Below are 16,437 nucleotides of genomic sequence, written 5' to 3' on the forward strand. Positions count from 1 at the left end.
TTTGAAAAATATTCAAATAATGTAGTTTTTTAGAGCATTTCCGCACTTTTTCTTCCATTTCGTGTTGTTTTTGCACCACTTTACTGCGCATGTCGGCATTTTTCCGAGTAAATTACACCGTGACAGTCGGAGACATAATGGGAAAATGGCTGACTGTTTGTCAGCCATTTTGCCGTTTGTGCCGTCAATTACAAGGCGGTGAGATATCTATAGTTATCTATGATTCTTAATACATACATTCCTTAATGTTACTTAGCATTTTTATAAATATTCATTAATGACTCAAGGTCACTATATGTTCTAACATAGAAACTCGTTAATGTTGTATCCAGGAGGGCCAGAGCTGGACCACCGACGACCCGTGCGTGAACTACACGTGCACGCGCGACGCGGCGGCGCAGCTGTCTGCAGCGGCCAACACGCGCACGTGCGAGCGCGACTGCCCGCGCGCGTACAGCTACAGCGCGCCGCCGCCCGGACACTGCTGCGGCCGCTGCGAGCAGACCGCCTGCATCGTCGCCGGGGTACTCTACGAGCCCGGTACGTCACGTCACTAACACGCGCACACAGCTACAGCGCGCCGCCGCCCGGACACTGCTGCGGCCGCTGCGAGCAGACCGCCTGCATCGTCGCCGGGGTACTCTACGAGCCCGGTACGTCACGTCACTAACACGCGCACACAGCTACAGCGCGCCGCCGCCCGGACACTGCTGCGGCCGCTGCGAGCAGACCGCCTGCATCGTCGCCGGGGTACTCTACGAGCCCGGTACGTCACGTCACTAACACGCGCACACAGCTACAGCGCGCCGCCGCCCGGACACTGCTGCGGCCGCTGCGAGCAGACCGCCTGCATCGTCGCCGGGGTACTCTACGAGCCCGGTACGTCACGTCACTAACACGCGCACACAGCTACAGCGCGCCGCCGCCCGGACACTGCTGCGGCCGCTGCGAGCAGACCGCCTGCATCGTCGCCGGGGTACTCTACGAGCCCGGTACGTCACGTCACTAACACGCGCACACAGCTACAGCGCGCCGCCGCCCGGACACTGCTGCGGCCGCTGCGAGCAGACCGCCTGCATCGTCGCCGGGGTACTCTACGAGCCCGGTACGTCACGTCACTAACACGCGCACACAGCTACAGCGCGCCGCCGCCCGGACACTGCTGCGGCCGCTGCGAGCAGACCGCCTGCATCGTCGCCGGGGTACTCTACGAGCCCGGTACGTCACGTCACTAACACGCGCACACAGCTACAGCGCGCCGCCGCCCGGACACTGCTGCGGCCGCTGCGAGCAGACCGCCTGCATCGTCGCCGGGGTACTCTACGAGCCCGGTACGTCACGTCACTAACACGCGCACACAGCTACAGCGCGCCGCCGCCCGGACACTGCTGCGGCCGCTGCGAGCAGACCGCCTGCATCGTCGCCGGGGTACTCTACGAGCCCGGTACGTCACGTCACTAACACGCGCACACAGCTACAGCGCGCCGCCGCCCGGACACTGCTGCGGCCGCTGCGAGCAGACCGCCTGCATCGTCGCCGGGGTACTCTACGAGCCCGGTACGTCACGTCACTAACACGCGCACACAGCTACAGCGCGCCGCCGCCCGGACACTGCTGCGGCCGCTGCGAGCAGACCGCCTGCATCGTCGCCGGGGTACTCTACGAGCCCGGTACGTCACGTCACTAACACGCGCACACAGCTACAGCGCGCCGCCGCCCGGACACTGCTGCGGCCGCTGCGAGCAGACCGCCTGCATCGTCGCCGGGGTACTCTACGAGCCCGGTACGTCACGTCACTAACACGCGCACACAGCTACAGCGCGCCGCCGCCCGGACACTGCTGCGGCCGCTGCGAGCAGACCGCCTGCATCGTCGCCGGGGTACTCTACGAGCCCGGTACGTCACGTCACTAACACGCGCACACAGCTACAGCGCGCCGCCGCCCGGACACTGCTGCGGCCGCTGCGAGCAGACCGCCTGCATCGTCGCCGGGGTACTCTACGAGCCCGGTACGTCACGTCACTAACACGCGCACACAGCTACAGCGCGCCGCCGCCCGGACACTGCTGCGGCCGCTGCGAGCAGACCGCCTGCATCGTCGCCGGGGTACTCTACGAGCCCGGTACGTCACGTCACTAACACGCGCACACAGCTACAGCGCGCCGCCGCCCGGACACTGCTGCGGCCGCTGCGAGCAGACCGCCTGCATCGTCGCCGGGGTACTCTACGAGCCCGGTACGTCACGTCACTAACACGCGCACACAGCTACAGCGCGCCGCCGCCCGGACACTGCTGCGGCCGCTGCGAGCAGACCGCCTGCATCGTCGCCGGGGTACTCTACGAGCCCGGTACGTCACGTCACTAACACGCGCACACAGCTACAGCGCGCCGCCGCCCGGACACTGCTGCGGCCGCTGCGAGCAGACCGCCTGCATCGTCGCCGGGGTACTCTACGAGCCCGGTACGTCACGTCACTAACACGCGCACACAGCTACAGCGCGCCGCCGCCCGGACACTGCTGCGGCCGCTGCGAGCAGACCGCCTGCATCGTCGCCGGGGTACTCTACGAGCCCGGTACGTCACGTCACTAACACGCGCACACAGCTACAGCGCGCCGCCGCCCGGACACTGCTGCGGCCGCTGCGAGCAGACCGCCTGCATCGTCGCCGGGGTACTCTACGAGCCCGGTACGTCACGTCACTAACACGCGCACACAGCTACAGCGCGCCGCCGCCCGGACACTGCTGCGGCCGCTGCGAGCAGACCGCCTGCATCGTCGCCGGGGTACTCTACGAGCCCGGTACGTCACGTCACTAACACGCGCACACAGCTACAGCGCGCCGCCGCCCGGACACTGCTGCGGCCGCTGCGAGCAGACCGCCTGCATCGTCGCCGGGGTACTCTACGAGCCCGGTACGTCACGTCACTAACACGCGCACACAGCTACAGCGCGCCGCCGCCCGGACACTGCTGCGGCCGCTGCGAGCAGACCGCCTGCATCGTCGCCGGGGTACTCTACGAGCCCGGTACGTCACGTCACTAACACGCGCACACAGCTACAGCGCGCCGCCGCCCGGACACTGCTGCGGCCGCTGCGAGCAGACCGCCTGCATCGTCGCCGGGGTACTCTACGAGCCCGGTACGTCACGTCACTAACACGCGCACACAGCTACAGCGCGCCGCCGCCCGGACACTGCTGCGGCCGCTGCGAGCAGACCGCCTGCATCGTCGCCGGGGTACTCTACGAGCCCGGTACGTCACGTCACTAACACGCGCACACAGCTACAGCGCGCCGCCGCCCGGACACTGCTGCGGCCGCTGCGAGCAGACCGCCTGCATCGTCGCCGGGGTACTCTACGAGCCCGGTACGTCACGTCACTAACACGCGCACACAGCTACAGCGCGCCGCCGCCCGGACACTGCTGCGGCCGCTGCGAGCAGACCGCCTGCATCGTCGCCGGGGTACTCTACGAGCCCGGTACGTCACGTCACTAACACGCGCACACAGCTACAGCGCGCCGCCGCCCGGACACTGCTGCGGCCGCTGCGAGCAGACCGCCTGCATCGTCGCCGGGGTACTCTACGAGCCCGGTACGTCACGTCACTAACACGCGCACACAGCTACAGCGCGCCGCCGCCCGGACACTGCTGCGGCCGCTGCGAGCAGACCGCCTGCATCGTCGCCGGGGTACTCTACGAGCCCGGTACGTCACGTCACTAACACGCGCACACAGCTACAGCGCGCCGCCGCCCGGACACTGCTGCGGCCGCTGCGAGCAGACCGCCTGCATCGTCGCCGGGGTACTCTACGAGCCCGGTACGTCACGTCACTAACACGCGCACACAGCTACAGCGCGCCGCCGCCCGGACACTGCTGCGGCCGCTGCGAGCAGACCGCCTGCATCGTCGCCGGGGTACTCTACGAGCCCGGTACGTCACGTCACTAACACGCGCACACAGCTACAGCGCGCCGCCGCCCGGACACTGCTGCGGCCGCTGCGAGCAGACCGCCTGCATCGTCGCCGGGGTACTCTACGAGCCCGGTACGTCACGTCACTAACACGCGCACACAGCTACAGCGCGCCGCCGCCCGGACACTGCTGCGGCCGCTGCGAGCAGACCGCCTGCATCGTCGCCGGGGTACTCTACGAGCCCGGTACGTCACGTCACTAACACGCGCACACAGCTACAGCGCGCCGCCGCCCGGACACTGCTGCGGCCGCTGCGAGCAGACCGCCTGCATCGTCGCCGGGGTACTCTACGAGCCCGGTACGTCACGTCACTAACACGCGCACACAGCTACAGCGCGCCGCCGCCCGGACACTGCTGCGGCCGCTGCGAGCAGACCGCCTGCATCGTCGCCGGGGTACTCTACGAGCCCGGTACGTCACGTCACTAACACGCGCACACAGCTACAGCGCGCCGCCGCCCGGACACTGCTGCGGCCGCTGCGAGCAGACCGCCTGCATCGTCGCCGGGGTACTCTACGAGCCCGGTACGTCACGTCACTAACACGCGCACACAGCTACAGCGCGCCGCCGCCCGGACACTGCTGCGGCCGCTGCGAGCAGACCGCCTGCATCGTCGCCGGGGTACTCTACGAGCCCGGTACGTCACGTCACTAACACGCGCACACAGCTACAGCGCGCCGCCGCCCGGACACTGCTGCGGCCGCTGCGAGCAGACCGCCTGCATCGTCGCCGGGGTACTCTACGAGCCCGGTACGTCACGTCACTAACACGCGCACACAGCTACAGCGCGCCGCCGCCCGGACACTGCTGCGGCCGCTGCGAGCAGACCGCCTGCATCGTCGCCGGGGTACTCTACGAGCCCGGTACGTCACGTCACTAACACGCGCACACAGCTACAGCGCGCCGCCGCCCGGACACTGCTGCGGCCGCTGCGAGCAGACCGCCTGCATCGTCGCCGGGGTACTCTACGAGCCCGGTACGTCACGTCACTAACACGCGCACACAGCTACAGCGCGCCGCCGCCCGGACACTGCTGCGGCCGCTGCGAGCAGACCGCCTGCATCGTCGCCGGGGTACTCTACGAGCCCGGTACGTCACGTCACTAACACGCGCACACAGCTACAGCGCGCCGCCGCCCGGACACTGCTGCGGCCGCTGCGAGCAGACCGCCTGCATCGTCGCCGGGGTACTCTACGAGCCCGGTACGTCACGTCACTAACACGCGCACACAGCTACAGCGCGCCGCCGCCCGGACACTGCTGCGGCCGCTGCGAGCAGACCGCCTGCATCGTCGCCGGGGTACTCTACGAGCCCGGTACGTCACGTCACTAACACGCGCACACAGCTACAGCGCGCCGCCGCCCGGACACTGCTGCGGCCGCTGCGAGCAGACCGCCTGCATCGTCGCCGGGGTACTCTACGAGCCCGGTACGTCACGTCACTAACACGCGCACACAGCTACAGCGCGCCGCCGCCCGGACACTGCTGCGGCCGCTGCGAGCAGACCGCCTGCATCGTCGCCGGGGTACTCTACGAGCCCGGTACGTCACGTCACTAACACGCGCACACAGCTACAGCGCGCCGCCGCCCGGACACTGCTGCGGCCGCTGCGAGCAGACCGCCTGCATCGTCGCCGGGGTACTCTACGAGCCCGGTACGTCACGTCACTAACACGCGCACACAGCTACAGCGCGCCGCCGCCCGGACACTGCTGCGGCCGCTGCGAGCAGACCGCCTGCATCGTCGCCGGGGTACTCTACGAGCCCGGTACGTCACGTCACTAACACGCGCACACAGCTACAGCGCGCCGCCGCCCGGACACTGCTGCGGCCGCTGCGAGCAGACCGCCTGCATCGTCGCCGGGGTACTCTACGAGCCCGGTACGTCACGTCACTAACACGCGCACACAGCTACAGCGCGCCGCCGCCCGGACACTGCTGCGGCCGCTGCGAGCAGACCGCCTGCATCGTCGCCGGGGTACTCTACGAGCCCGGTACGTCACGTCACTAACACGCGCACACAGCTACAGCGCGCCGCCGCCCGGACACTGCTGCGGCCGCTGCGAGCAGACCGCCTGCATCGTCGCCGGGGTACTCTACGAGCCCGGTACGTCCGCACGTCACTAACACCACGCGAAGATACACTTATACGACCTACTCACTCACCTTATCCCTGTAGTTCCGGAACCAGAATAGGGCTACAGCATCCCCTGCCTGTCGTAAGAGGCGACGAAAAGGGACTTCCGGGGTTGCGGGTGATAAGAGGGGGAGCTCGAAATGCCCGGCCGGCGGCCCCGAAAAGGACAGCGATATATGTGGTCGCATACCGTCGTGCACACCCGGCAGTGTGGCGAGCGTCACGCTCACCTGGGTGGAGCCCGACGGGGCAACCCGCTAAGAGAACCCCGGTTGCGTTCCATTGGAGATCCCGGAGTCCTCTACGCAGCGCCGACAAGGACCACCGAGAGTCTTAGTGCGGCCTACTCACACACCTATCGCTGGGGCAAACTAGAGTACTTGGCGATCGTCGCGATATTAGGAGTACCTCTACACACTTGCCTGCTGTGCAATGTTACAGAGTATATTGACCTGCTTAGGTTTTGGTGGCAGGGGCAATCTAGGACACCTGCCGCCCTGCCGTAGGTCCGATTTCGGAAATTGCCCCTATTCGCCTACACGCATCTCAATTAAAGTGGTTTGTGAATAAGTCCCCTTTACAATCACACTTCGTCGTCGTCAACTGATTACTAGCCACTGTTAGACACAGATCTCTTTTCAAAGTGAGAGGATTCATAACCAAAGTCCACGGCACTGAAAGTGGCAGAACTCTCCTGTGGGACCAACTCCGACGGCATTACAATAAAAAATCCATACAAAAACACTATTTAATTTAACAATATTATAAACCACTCGCATTAATTGCAGGCAAGGAATGGAAATCCGAGGACAACTGCACAACCTACACGTGCAACAACGAAACGAATGAAATGTACGTGACGTCGGCCGAGCAGCAGTGTCCCAACTTGTCCGAGTGTCCCCTCGATGACAGAGTCAAGGAGGGCTGCTGCGAGGTGTGCAAACAGAAACCTCAGTCTCTTTGTAAGTGTGAAACTTCAAATACGAATAATTATAGCATGAAGAGTGAATAAGGATAGTATAAGGCTATATTAAATCTAACTTTTTAAGATAATTTTTTTAGACTTCGTTAAAGCTTTTGATACTGTTACCATCAGGAAAATATTAAAATGTTCCTTTTTATTGTCTATGGTATTTTTGTCGATAAAGCAATAGTTAGCCAGGGTCTAGTGAAGGTTTAATTGACTAGTTCTCCTAGTACCATTGAAACATATTTTACAGTATTCCACAGGGACCTATTCTTGGACCATTTTCGTAAGTTCGTTAATATATTAACCACATAGCATGGTTTAAAATGAAATTTCACGTAAGCTTAATGTTCTGCTTAAAGTCATAGGAGCTTTGTAGTTTCTGACAGCTAATAATGTTTCATGTAAGTGCGACTTTATCTACACCTTTTGTACGAGGCAAGTCGTACATTCTGCTGCGCCAGCAATTTATGTGAGCCGCGTGATTATTTAATTGTCACGAAAAGGTTAGTACGTTCGTTAGCACCAAGGCGATCGCGCGTGCTCACTAATCATACATTAATCAAGCTCCATGTAGGATTAGTAACACCAAGGACATTAAATCTTTCAAAATACATCCACGCGTTTTCATCAACACAAGATAAAGAGTGTAGCGGTCACCCAAGGACCCCACACCCTTGATATAAGAATATAAGGTATTTGTAGTACCTGTACGAATAGCTTAACGAAAAAATGGTAGTCAAGAATAGTTTTTTCACCTACGTTGCTAAAGCTACGCTATCCTCACTATCCGGCCATGCCGTAACACTTGTATTTTGTGTATTCGCAGCGAAATGCGCGCCGATGCCGGTGCCGGCGCAGGCGACGGTGGGGGCGGTGCGCGTGCAGCTGGCGCCGCACGGGCTGTGCCTCAACCGCGCGCCCGTGCGCGGCCTGCGCGAGTGCCGCGGCACCTGCGACACGCCCACCGAGTACAATAGGAGTACGTAACCCATATTTTTTCTATTTACTTGTTAACGCTCGTTGTTGATATTCAATCTCCTAATGTTTCTAAACAATTGATGAATGCAACCTTTTAACTTATTTACCTTAATATTCAATCTCCTAATGTTTCTAATTTGACAATTATTGCATACTAGACATTTTCTTTCCATTTTTTGTAGACAAAAATTGAATAGATTGATTTATCTGGTCGAATCCATTAAGAAAAATACAAAATATATTTATTATCAGAAAATTACAAAATATATTTGGTAAATCAAGGAATTTATCCCCGTTTATTAGGAATAGATCGCGAAGAAATATAAATACAGTCTTCAAAATTACTGAAACCATTTGATAAAAGATATTTAATTTGATAATTGTATTCTGAAGTTTTACCACCATTTAAAACGTCACAAATTGATTCGACTTATAATTATAAGATTTTCGATATTTGGGTTTCCCGAGAAAATTTTGTCATCTTGTTCGATGGGTACTAAACTTTAAAAACTTACGTTACACGTGGTCACTCTTAATAGTAGTTGCAAACTGGCATCTCCCACTACATCGGTTACAACACAACGTTTCGTTCACAGTGACGGGCGCGCTAGAGTCCCCGTGCTCGTGCTGCAAGGCGGCGCGCTACGAGGCGCTGCTGGTGTCGCTGAGCTGCGACGACGGCAGCCAGCGCGCGCACCGCGTGGCGTCCGCCGCCGCCTGCGCCTGCCACCGCTGCGCCGAGCCGCCCAGGCCCTACTACGAACCCGGTCAGTGGCATTTAACTTCATTTATTACGAGCTTTTGCCCGCGGCTTCGCTCGCGTTACGAAGTAATATTTTCATCCCCTATTTTAGCTTGCGGGTAGAATTGATCAAAATCCTTTCTTAGCGGAAGCCTACGCCATAACATCTACCTGCATGCCAAATTTCAGCCCGATCCGTCTAGTGGTTTAGTCTGTGCGTTAATAGATCACTGTCAGTCAGTCACCTTTGAGTTATATATATTTAGATTATAGGCGTAGCAGACGAGCATTATAGGAGGAGTAACAGATGAACATGCAGTCCATCTGATGATAAGTACCCACTGTCAACCCCAGATAGTATTGGATTTCTACCTGAGGTCGGCCACATATGAGCCGCTACCCCTGAGGACTAAGCTGGAACGCATCGGAAAAGTATGTCTTCATTACTGCACCCTTCAAACGAGAACACAGCAGCGCTTAAAATTGCTTTTATTAGATATAAGGGTGGCGTTGGTGCTGCCGGAGTCGAACGACAAAGAGGTCTCACACCTTCACAGTCCCACCGGGTATATTTCTGTAATTATAACCACCATACCTATTTCTGCCTAACAACAACAGTGTTAAGCACCTCTACGTCTTGGTTGATAAAGTGTGGGGGAGACATTTACCCGAGGAGTTAACTCAATTGTCAGGAATAGCAACGCATCTTATGGCTGACCTCAAGATGTACTGCACGTTCGTTTGATACTTCTAATTATTACGAACAAAATAAAACTTTACTTACCATCCGGTACATACTCATTAATATTTTAACACATAAATAGGAAACACTGTTTTCCAGCAAAGTTAGTAACAATGGGAAAAGCAAAACCTTTATAAAGACCTTAAAAAAGGTTATTATTTTGTTTCTGATATTGTGTTCATATATATGTAACGTTCCTAACTAATTTTTACATTATGTTTTAAAATTGCAGGTAAATTCGGATACAGTCACAATCCGTACGGCTACAGTCACAGCCCCTACAACTTCGACTACACTCGCGAGGCCGACGAGTACGCCATCCCTGACTTCGCGTCACGATTTGCCGACACTAAGACATAAATTAACCCTTTCGTTACTTCACTCAAAATGACAATAAACATATGTGAAGATATGTTAGGCATAACTCAAACTCAAAATATAACTCATTTTTGTATTATTTTGTAAACGACACAAAAATGTCATACAACTCAATCGACAAAATAAAATGTTAAATGCATCCCATGTTTTATTTTTCACCTTCCATAACTTTTTTCTAACACTAATACCGTAATTTTGAAAATGATTTTGAACAATTGTTATTAAAATTACGGCATTCTGTTACCACATGTTAATAAAAATTGGTTTGTAAAGCTATCCGTTATTCACATTCCCTCTACATTGTTGTCAGTGAAATAAAAACGTAGTGCAATCAATTCTGTAGTAACCGTAATAAGCGTAATAACTATAGCCGATGATAAGATCCCCACAGTGTAAAAATAATATATGAGTACAAAATGTTACCTTAAATCATTGTATAGATTCAGATACTATAAGCAAATCAGTATTGGCAAAATAAAAATAAAATCGTTATCGTTGTAAAATTTTAAAAGAAAAACATATTAAAACCGTTAAATAATGTAATAATGTCAAAACTCCGCGCCATAAATATTTTGATAATGTCCGTTTACAATCTCATTGAATGTCCGTTTACAATCTCATTGATAACTATATACATTCACTCATCGTCCTGTGTGTTTTCTTCAATACCAGCATCTCCATTCTCTTGTTTCTGTTGTTCATCCTCTTCTTTCTGTTTCTGCTTCCTCAGCATCTCTGATAAATATTTACACCTTTGCATGCATTCCTCCTGAAAGGTTAAAAAATCCCGATTCATTATCAAGATCCTACTGAACAAGCGTGTGATAATAAAAATCTTTATTTTATCCAGTGAAATATGGTCAGAAATATATTAACACTTCACACGCATTTGAAAACATTTAGGAGAAAACATATTTAAAATATAGTGTTAACAAATATTCAATTTAAAAATGGAGCATTTGTTCAGTCGTGCGAAACGGATCTCCGCAACACTTTCACTTGCTTTGTCAACATCTTGCGTAAACTAAAATAAAAGTGGATCAATACTTCGTAAAAAAATGATGATTACGTGATTACTTTATGTAATGAGTTTCAAAAAGCGTCCAATAGTTCTTGCTTCTAGTGTTATATTATAGTAGTAAGATCGTTTTTCGTAATTTTAAGTCACTGCATATTTCAGAGGAAACTTAACATTTTACAATATTATTTTTTTCAAGAAAGGTTAATTGTTAAATGAAAGACCAAAGAAATGCTTAAATAAGAAATGTTGAACGAAACTACGGTTTTCGCGGATATGTGGTAAATAAGACATACTTTTGTAAGGCCTACGAGCTTAGTGCTCAAGGGTAGCCCGGTGCATTTGTGCCCGACCTCAGATAGGAATCTATTTTTATCTGGCGTTGATTACAGATGTTCATGGGCGACAGTTAGCCATATACCATATAATGCACAACTACACCTACAATTACAAAAGAATTAAAAAAATCCTTAAGTACAAGTAGGTTTAGCAGGGGTGTTATCTCGAAGGGGTACCTTGGTCTTCCCGGGCACGGCGGCGGCGATGCGCGGCCAGCGGTCCCCGCCCTTGGGGTGCTTGGCCAGCGCCGCCTCCAGCGCGAGCTGCTGGCTCTGCGACCAGTTCCCGCCGCTCACCTCTTCCGTTTTCCGTGTTTTTACCTAAAACATTATTATACTCATCACTCATTTTCATAAACAATTGTATTTTTATGGTCACGTTCATGATCGACTATCATCTAGATTTATCACCGAGAATCGAATTCGATCTCATCATATCCCAGTATAAATACTGTCATACCTATAGTTATTCCGAACTTTTGTAGTGAATGAAAATGTAAAAAAAATATATAAATAATATTAATTATAATACTCGTACAAAAAACTTTATTGAAAGAAAATTGTGTGTACGTAAAATTAGAAAGTGAATACAAAATTTGACACTAGCATACAAGAGGTTCCATGGTGTAATGGTTAGCACTCTGGACTCTGAATCCAGCGATCCGAGTTCAAATCTCGGTGGAACCTGCTTTTTGAAAATTTCTTACGCGTTTTAAAGATATTTCTTACTACTAATATCTAACCACACTACAATTAAAAATTATTTATTTATATTTTTTTTTAAGTATAAAATAAATTAATAGTAAGTACTTACTCTAATTTAAAAAAATGTAAAAAGAAAATTAAATGATAAGCATCCATATATTTTAATATTTTCTTTTGACTTTTTTCCATGAATTTGATACTATATCCATAATTTAAAATTTTTATTATTAGACATAACGTCTACTTTTTTCTTATGAAAGTGACGCTTTCTGCAGTTCCTACTCTACACTTATGCACTACACACATTTTATGGAAGTCTTGGACACCCATCAACATACAGACCTTGAATAAAAACCCAATAATTGCGATACCACCTACCCTGGGATCGAACCCGAATCCCTACGTATGTACAAAACTACGTACCTTCTTAGGCGGTTCCACGGGCACCTCGGGCTGCTCCTGGCCGGGTATCTTGTAGCAGTTCTCCTTCAGCTTGGCGGCCATGTGCGTGACCTCTGGCACAGAGCGGCCCATGGCGTCGGCCACGCGCTCCCAGCGCTCCGCCACGCCAGCCGGGTACTTCTTCACGAGCCGCACTAGCTCCGCCAAGTCCTCGTCCGTCCAAAGCCCGCCCGATATCGGTGGTGGTGCCTGAGATCAGGAGAAATTAGCACTTTTTAATACGCTTTTTTTACTACTCTACTAATGGCTTGATGGAGCGTGCACAATGAACACTATGTAACTGATTGTGGTAATGCGTTTTACATTGTTTTCTTAAAATTTGTAGAGAAGCAATCATTCGATCCATTGTTTTGGGTACTAAGTTTTGACAACTTCTGCGTGCTAGAATTGGCCAAATTCTGATTTTGGTAGGCAAATTTTTAACAGATTGTATATTTTAATAATGAGCGGATGCTCTAATTTAGTGCGTGCTTAATGTTAGTGCGTATGTTGGTTTGTCCATTATTTGCAATGAAGCAGCGGATCAACGTTATTTTTCACACCATACTCTGGTACTAACAAATCAGAACAAAAGGTACAGTCATAACTCACGTCTGAATGCACTCTCATTAGCTACTTTTATTCGTTCATTAAGTAATTTTATGACTTCAATAGTGAAAATCATAATTTTTATGCAGTTCATTTTAGGGTAGGCTAATTATTACTCTAACGATTATTATTAGGCTAGCAGTATATAATTTAAGAAAGCAAACAAACAAGATAGCAAACTAATAAACAGTAAAGTACGTACAGCAACGGTGGCGGATCGCACGGGCGCGTCGGGCGCGGCGGGCTCGTCGGCGGCGTCGAGCAGGCAGGCGTCGCGCGCGGGCGGCACCCAGCCGCGCCGCCGCCGCGCGCCGCCCGCCGCCGCCGCCGCCGCCTCGCGCTCCGCACGCGCGCGCTCCTCCTCATCCTGTCTGTGGACAACACGACATAACATGTTAAACTTGCTTGGCTTTGACGTTACTGAAGCTATAGTTCGTTTGGGATATTTGCAAATCAAATAATATACAACATAACATGTTAAACTTGCTTAACGGCCTTTGACATTATTGAAACTGTTCGTTTGGGGTATTTGGAAATCATTATAACATAAAAATGATGTTTTACAACACTAACACCTACATAAAGTCAAAATAATAAAAAAAATAATTATAAGTAGTTAAATATGTAACAACAATATAATTAGACACATTAATAAAAACGTGTTAAAATAGGTAATATTTTAGATTAACCTTAAACAGAAAAATGAGTTTTGAGTTATGTGGTTATCATGCTAATCAGCTAATTATAATGATAGCTGTTAAATGTCACAAGTTTTGGAGAAAAGACTAAGCAAATAAATTCAAGTTAAACAGTTTGTATCAGTTTGTTCATAATGGAACAAAACATTTTTTCGTGCAAAGGCACCATTTTTAATCCAGACCAATGAATTATAATTTTCCCTTATACTAGGATATATTGAAAAGAAGTTATTTGCATTGTACTAAAAACATTAACAAACTACTTCAAAACAATGTGATAAAATCATTCATTGAACTAATCATTCTTAATTTGATTATTGTTGATTGACTACAGGATATTAAAACTTAAAAAAAATTACTTCTTTTTCTGTCTTCTAGCCTCTTCCTCTTGTTCCTTCTTCTGTTTCTTAATCTCCACTACAATTCTTGGTATTGCAGTAACAGACCACCACACCATTCTCGGTATTTGAAACGGCAGTGTGTCCTTAATGCTTGGTTTTGGCAACTGATCTAATACTTCTGCTAGGCCCGAGTCAAAACCTGACTTCTTTGAGTGTTTCTTTCCTCTGCTATTTAAAATTTGTTCCTGTAATAATATGTAACACTATATTCCAACACAGTCCACTATATGGCCAATGAACAACACATGGTTCTTAGAAGTGGTCAAAGAAAGAGTAATTTTTTGTAAAATGCAAATACCAAATGAATAGAGAGTAGATTGCAATTAACATTGTGATAATTGACATCCATCAAAATATGTAATCATCTCTTATCTCTAAATAATATTAGATTTGTATGTGAAATTGGGTAGCATTAGTAGAAGCATTGCTACTCTTGAGTACTAAGTATAAAAACCTCACATCTTTGCCTTCAACACCTCAAAGCACTACAACTCAAATGTATACTTAAAGATTTTATCGACAACTACCGAAGATTTTATTGACAACTACCCTTAACCCTTTTTTTAAACAGATATCTAATACTTACTGCTGTAAATCTCTTCTCCACATAAGCAGCCCAACCAACAGCGTACTGACAAAATGTGATGATGATGAATAATATAACAGAGCCTTCAGCCAGCCCCATCTTTCTGACGTGCCGGTAGTAGTATACCGCTGAACGCCAGTTTGGAAGACCATTTTTGAGCACTTCATTGTATCTAAAAATGAATAGAAGATATGATGTATTAAATTAATACCTTAAGGTAAATAGATTGAATAATTAAGGATATAATTAGGGATTCATCATTATTACACAAACTCAAGGTTATCAAGAACAATTTCTAATTTTAAATGCTCACTAATTAGTCTTTAATTAAATTTGACATTAATTATTAATTAATGTCAAATTGATTTATTGATTTAAATTAATTATTAATTATTAAATTGATACAATGTTCTTTTACTACATGCTACAAATAATAGTAGTAATTGTGTTTAGTGGATAAAACAATAGATGTATTTTTCAAAGGAAACAATTAACGAAAATTCTTTTTTCTATGAAAATTATTTTAACTCAATAGAAAAAAGTAAATAATAGTGTCTGATTAAATAAAGTTAGAATGTGGTTTTATTTTTATTAAATTAAATTTACATGCTAGTCAGGTTAGCTATAGAAAAAAGATACCTTATAGAATTATTAATAACTGAAAATAAACAAGGAAATCATACTTCTCTCGTTTTCCTGGATCTTTCAGTACATTGTGCACCGACACAAGATTTCTAAACTGAACATCTGCATCCGGTGAATCATTTTTATCTGGATGCAACTTTAGTGTCAGCTTTTTGAATGCTGACTTAATTTCTGCTGGTGTGGCATCCTATAGAAAAAACGTATGACTTTTATAATCCATTTCTGTTCATTTGCAATCAGTCACCAGATAATAATTCGAAAGTTTCAGATTGGAGATTGTATAAAAATTTATAATTATTATGTCGGCATGATAAGTACAAAAATAGAATTTAATTATTAATTGCAAGACATTAAATTATCATTAAAGGTTATTAACAGTGTTTATCTGAATTAACAAGTGGTGTGATTTATAAAATGTATTTATTTTTTTACTGAAACGTGTACAGATTTTAAAGGTTTGCGAATTGCGTAAATTTGATAGCAGGCCCATATTGAGAATTTAGAGGTTTTTTACCTGTGATACTCCTAAAACTTCATAGAAATTCTGGTTAACTTCTTCTACCACGTCGAACACTTCTAAGTCATCATCGTCCCAAGCCACCACACTCAGAACTAACGACAAAAATAACACTACACTAAAATGCATATCGTTGCAATATTTTAATACAAAACTCCTTTAGAAAATAAAATTCTGATCACTTAACCATTTTAAAATACGTGACAAAAATGACAGCCTGACAGTCGACCGAGTGACTTTGATTGACGTGGACTTGTCAAACGTCGAGTTTTATAACATCGTCGGCCAATGTTTAAAGATGGCAAAGATGTAATTGGCTACTTGACACTTTTTGGGAAACTGTTTTAATGAATTCATATACGTATTATATATGCCTTTCATTGATCATTTTTTCGAAAAATAGGGCTATTTATTAATAAAAAACATATTTTTATTACAGTAAACGGAACGTTACGCCAAAACAGGCGGTCAAGTGTCATTTCGTAGCGTGACGTCAACACATTGAAAATATAGAAATAAACTTCGACGCTACACATACTTCAGGGGAAATCTTGGGAATTAT

The 16,437-nt window shown here is 49.0% G+C and overlaps 2 protein-coding genes and 1 non-coding gene across 3 annotated transcripts in view; 2 read left to right on the forward strand and 1 right to left on the reverse strand.

The window, feature by feature from the left end:
- The window catches only part of Hml (hemolectin), a 69,818-nt gene extending 59,762 nt beyond the window's left edge, over positions 1 to 10,056 (forward strand). Inside the window, exons 73-77 of the mRNA XM_073087752.1 lie at positions 333 to 540; positions 6,896 to 7,069; positions 7,904 to 8,056; positions 8,652 to 8,822; positions 9,772 to 10,056. Of these exons, the coding sequence (XP_072943853.1) occupies positions 333 to 540; positions 6,896 to 7,069; positions 7,904 to 8,056; positions 8,652 to 8,822; positions 9,772 to 9,899 (834 nt within the window). The 3' untranslated portion in view covers positions 9,900 to 10,056. The remainder of the gene's footprint in view (positions 1 to 332; positions 541 to 6,895; positions 7,070 to 7,903; positions 8,057 to 8,651; positions 8,823 to 9,771) is intronic.
- Positions 10,057 to 10,438: 382 nt separating this feature from the next.
- LOC140753263 (uncharacterized protein F54F2.9) lies at positions 10,439 to 16,127 on the reverse strand. The gene is made up of 8 exons (XM_073087746.1): positions 15,873 to 16,127; positions 15,397 to 15,545; positions 14,714 to 14,885; positions 14,086 to 14,312; positions 13,231 to 13,399; positions 12,402 to 12,629; positions 11,451 to 11,594; positions 10,439 to 10,686 (listed from the first exon to the last, which is right to left on the reverse strand). The coding sequence occupies exons 1-8, from the start codon at positions 16,002 to 16,004 to the stop codon at positions 10,555 to 10,557; spliced, it is 1,353 nt and encodes a 450-aa protein (XP_072943847.1). The 5' UTR covers positions 16,005 to 16,127; the 3' UTR covers positions 10,439 to 10,554.
- TRNAQ-CUG (transfer RNA glutamine (anticodon CUG)) lies at positions 11,889 to 11,960 on the forward strand. The gene has a single exon. It is a non-coding gene; the product is annotated as a tRNA-Gln (tRNA).
- Positions 16,128 to 16,437: the final 310 nt, after the last annotated feature.

This window comes from Epargyreus clarus, unplaced genomic scaffold (genome assembly GCF_041222505.1).
Source record: "Epargyreus clarus isolate Ecla_fem2 unplaced genomic scaffold, WU_Ecla_fem_2.2 ptg000026l, whole genome shotgun sequence".
Classification (NCBI taxonomy): domain Eukaryota; kingdom Metazoa; phylum Arthropoda; class Insecta; order Lepidoptera; family Hesperiidae; genus Epargyreus; species Epargyreus clarus.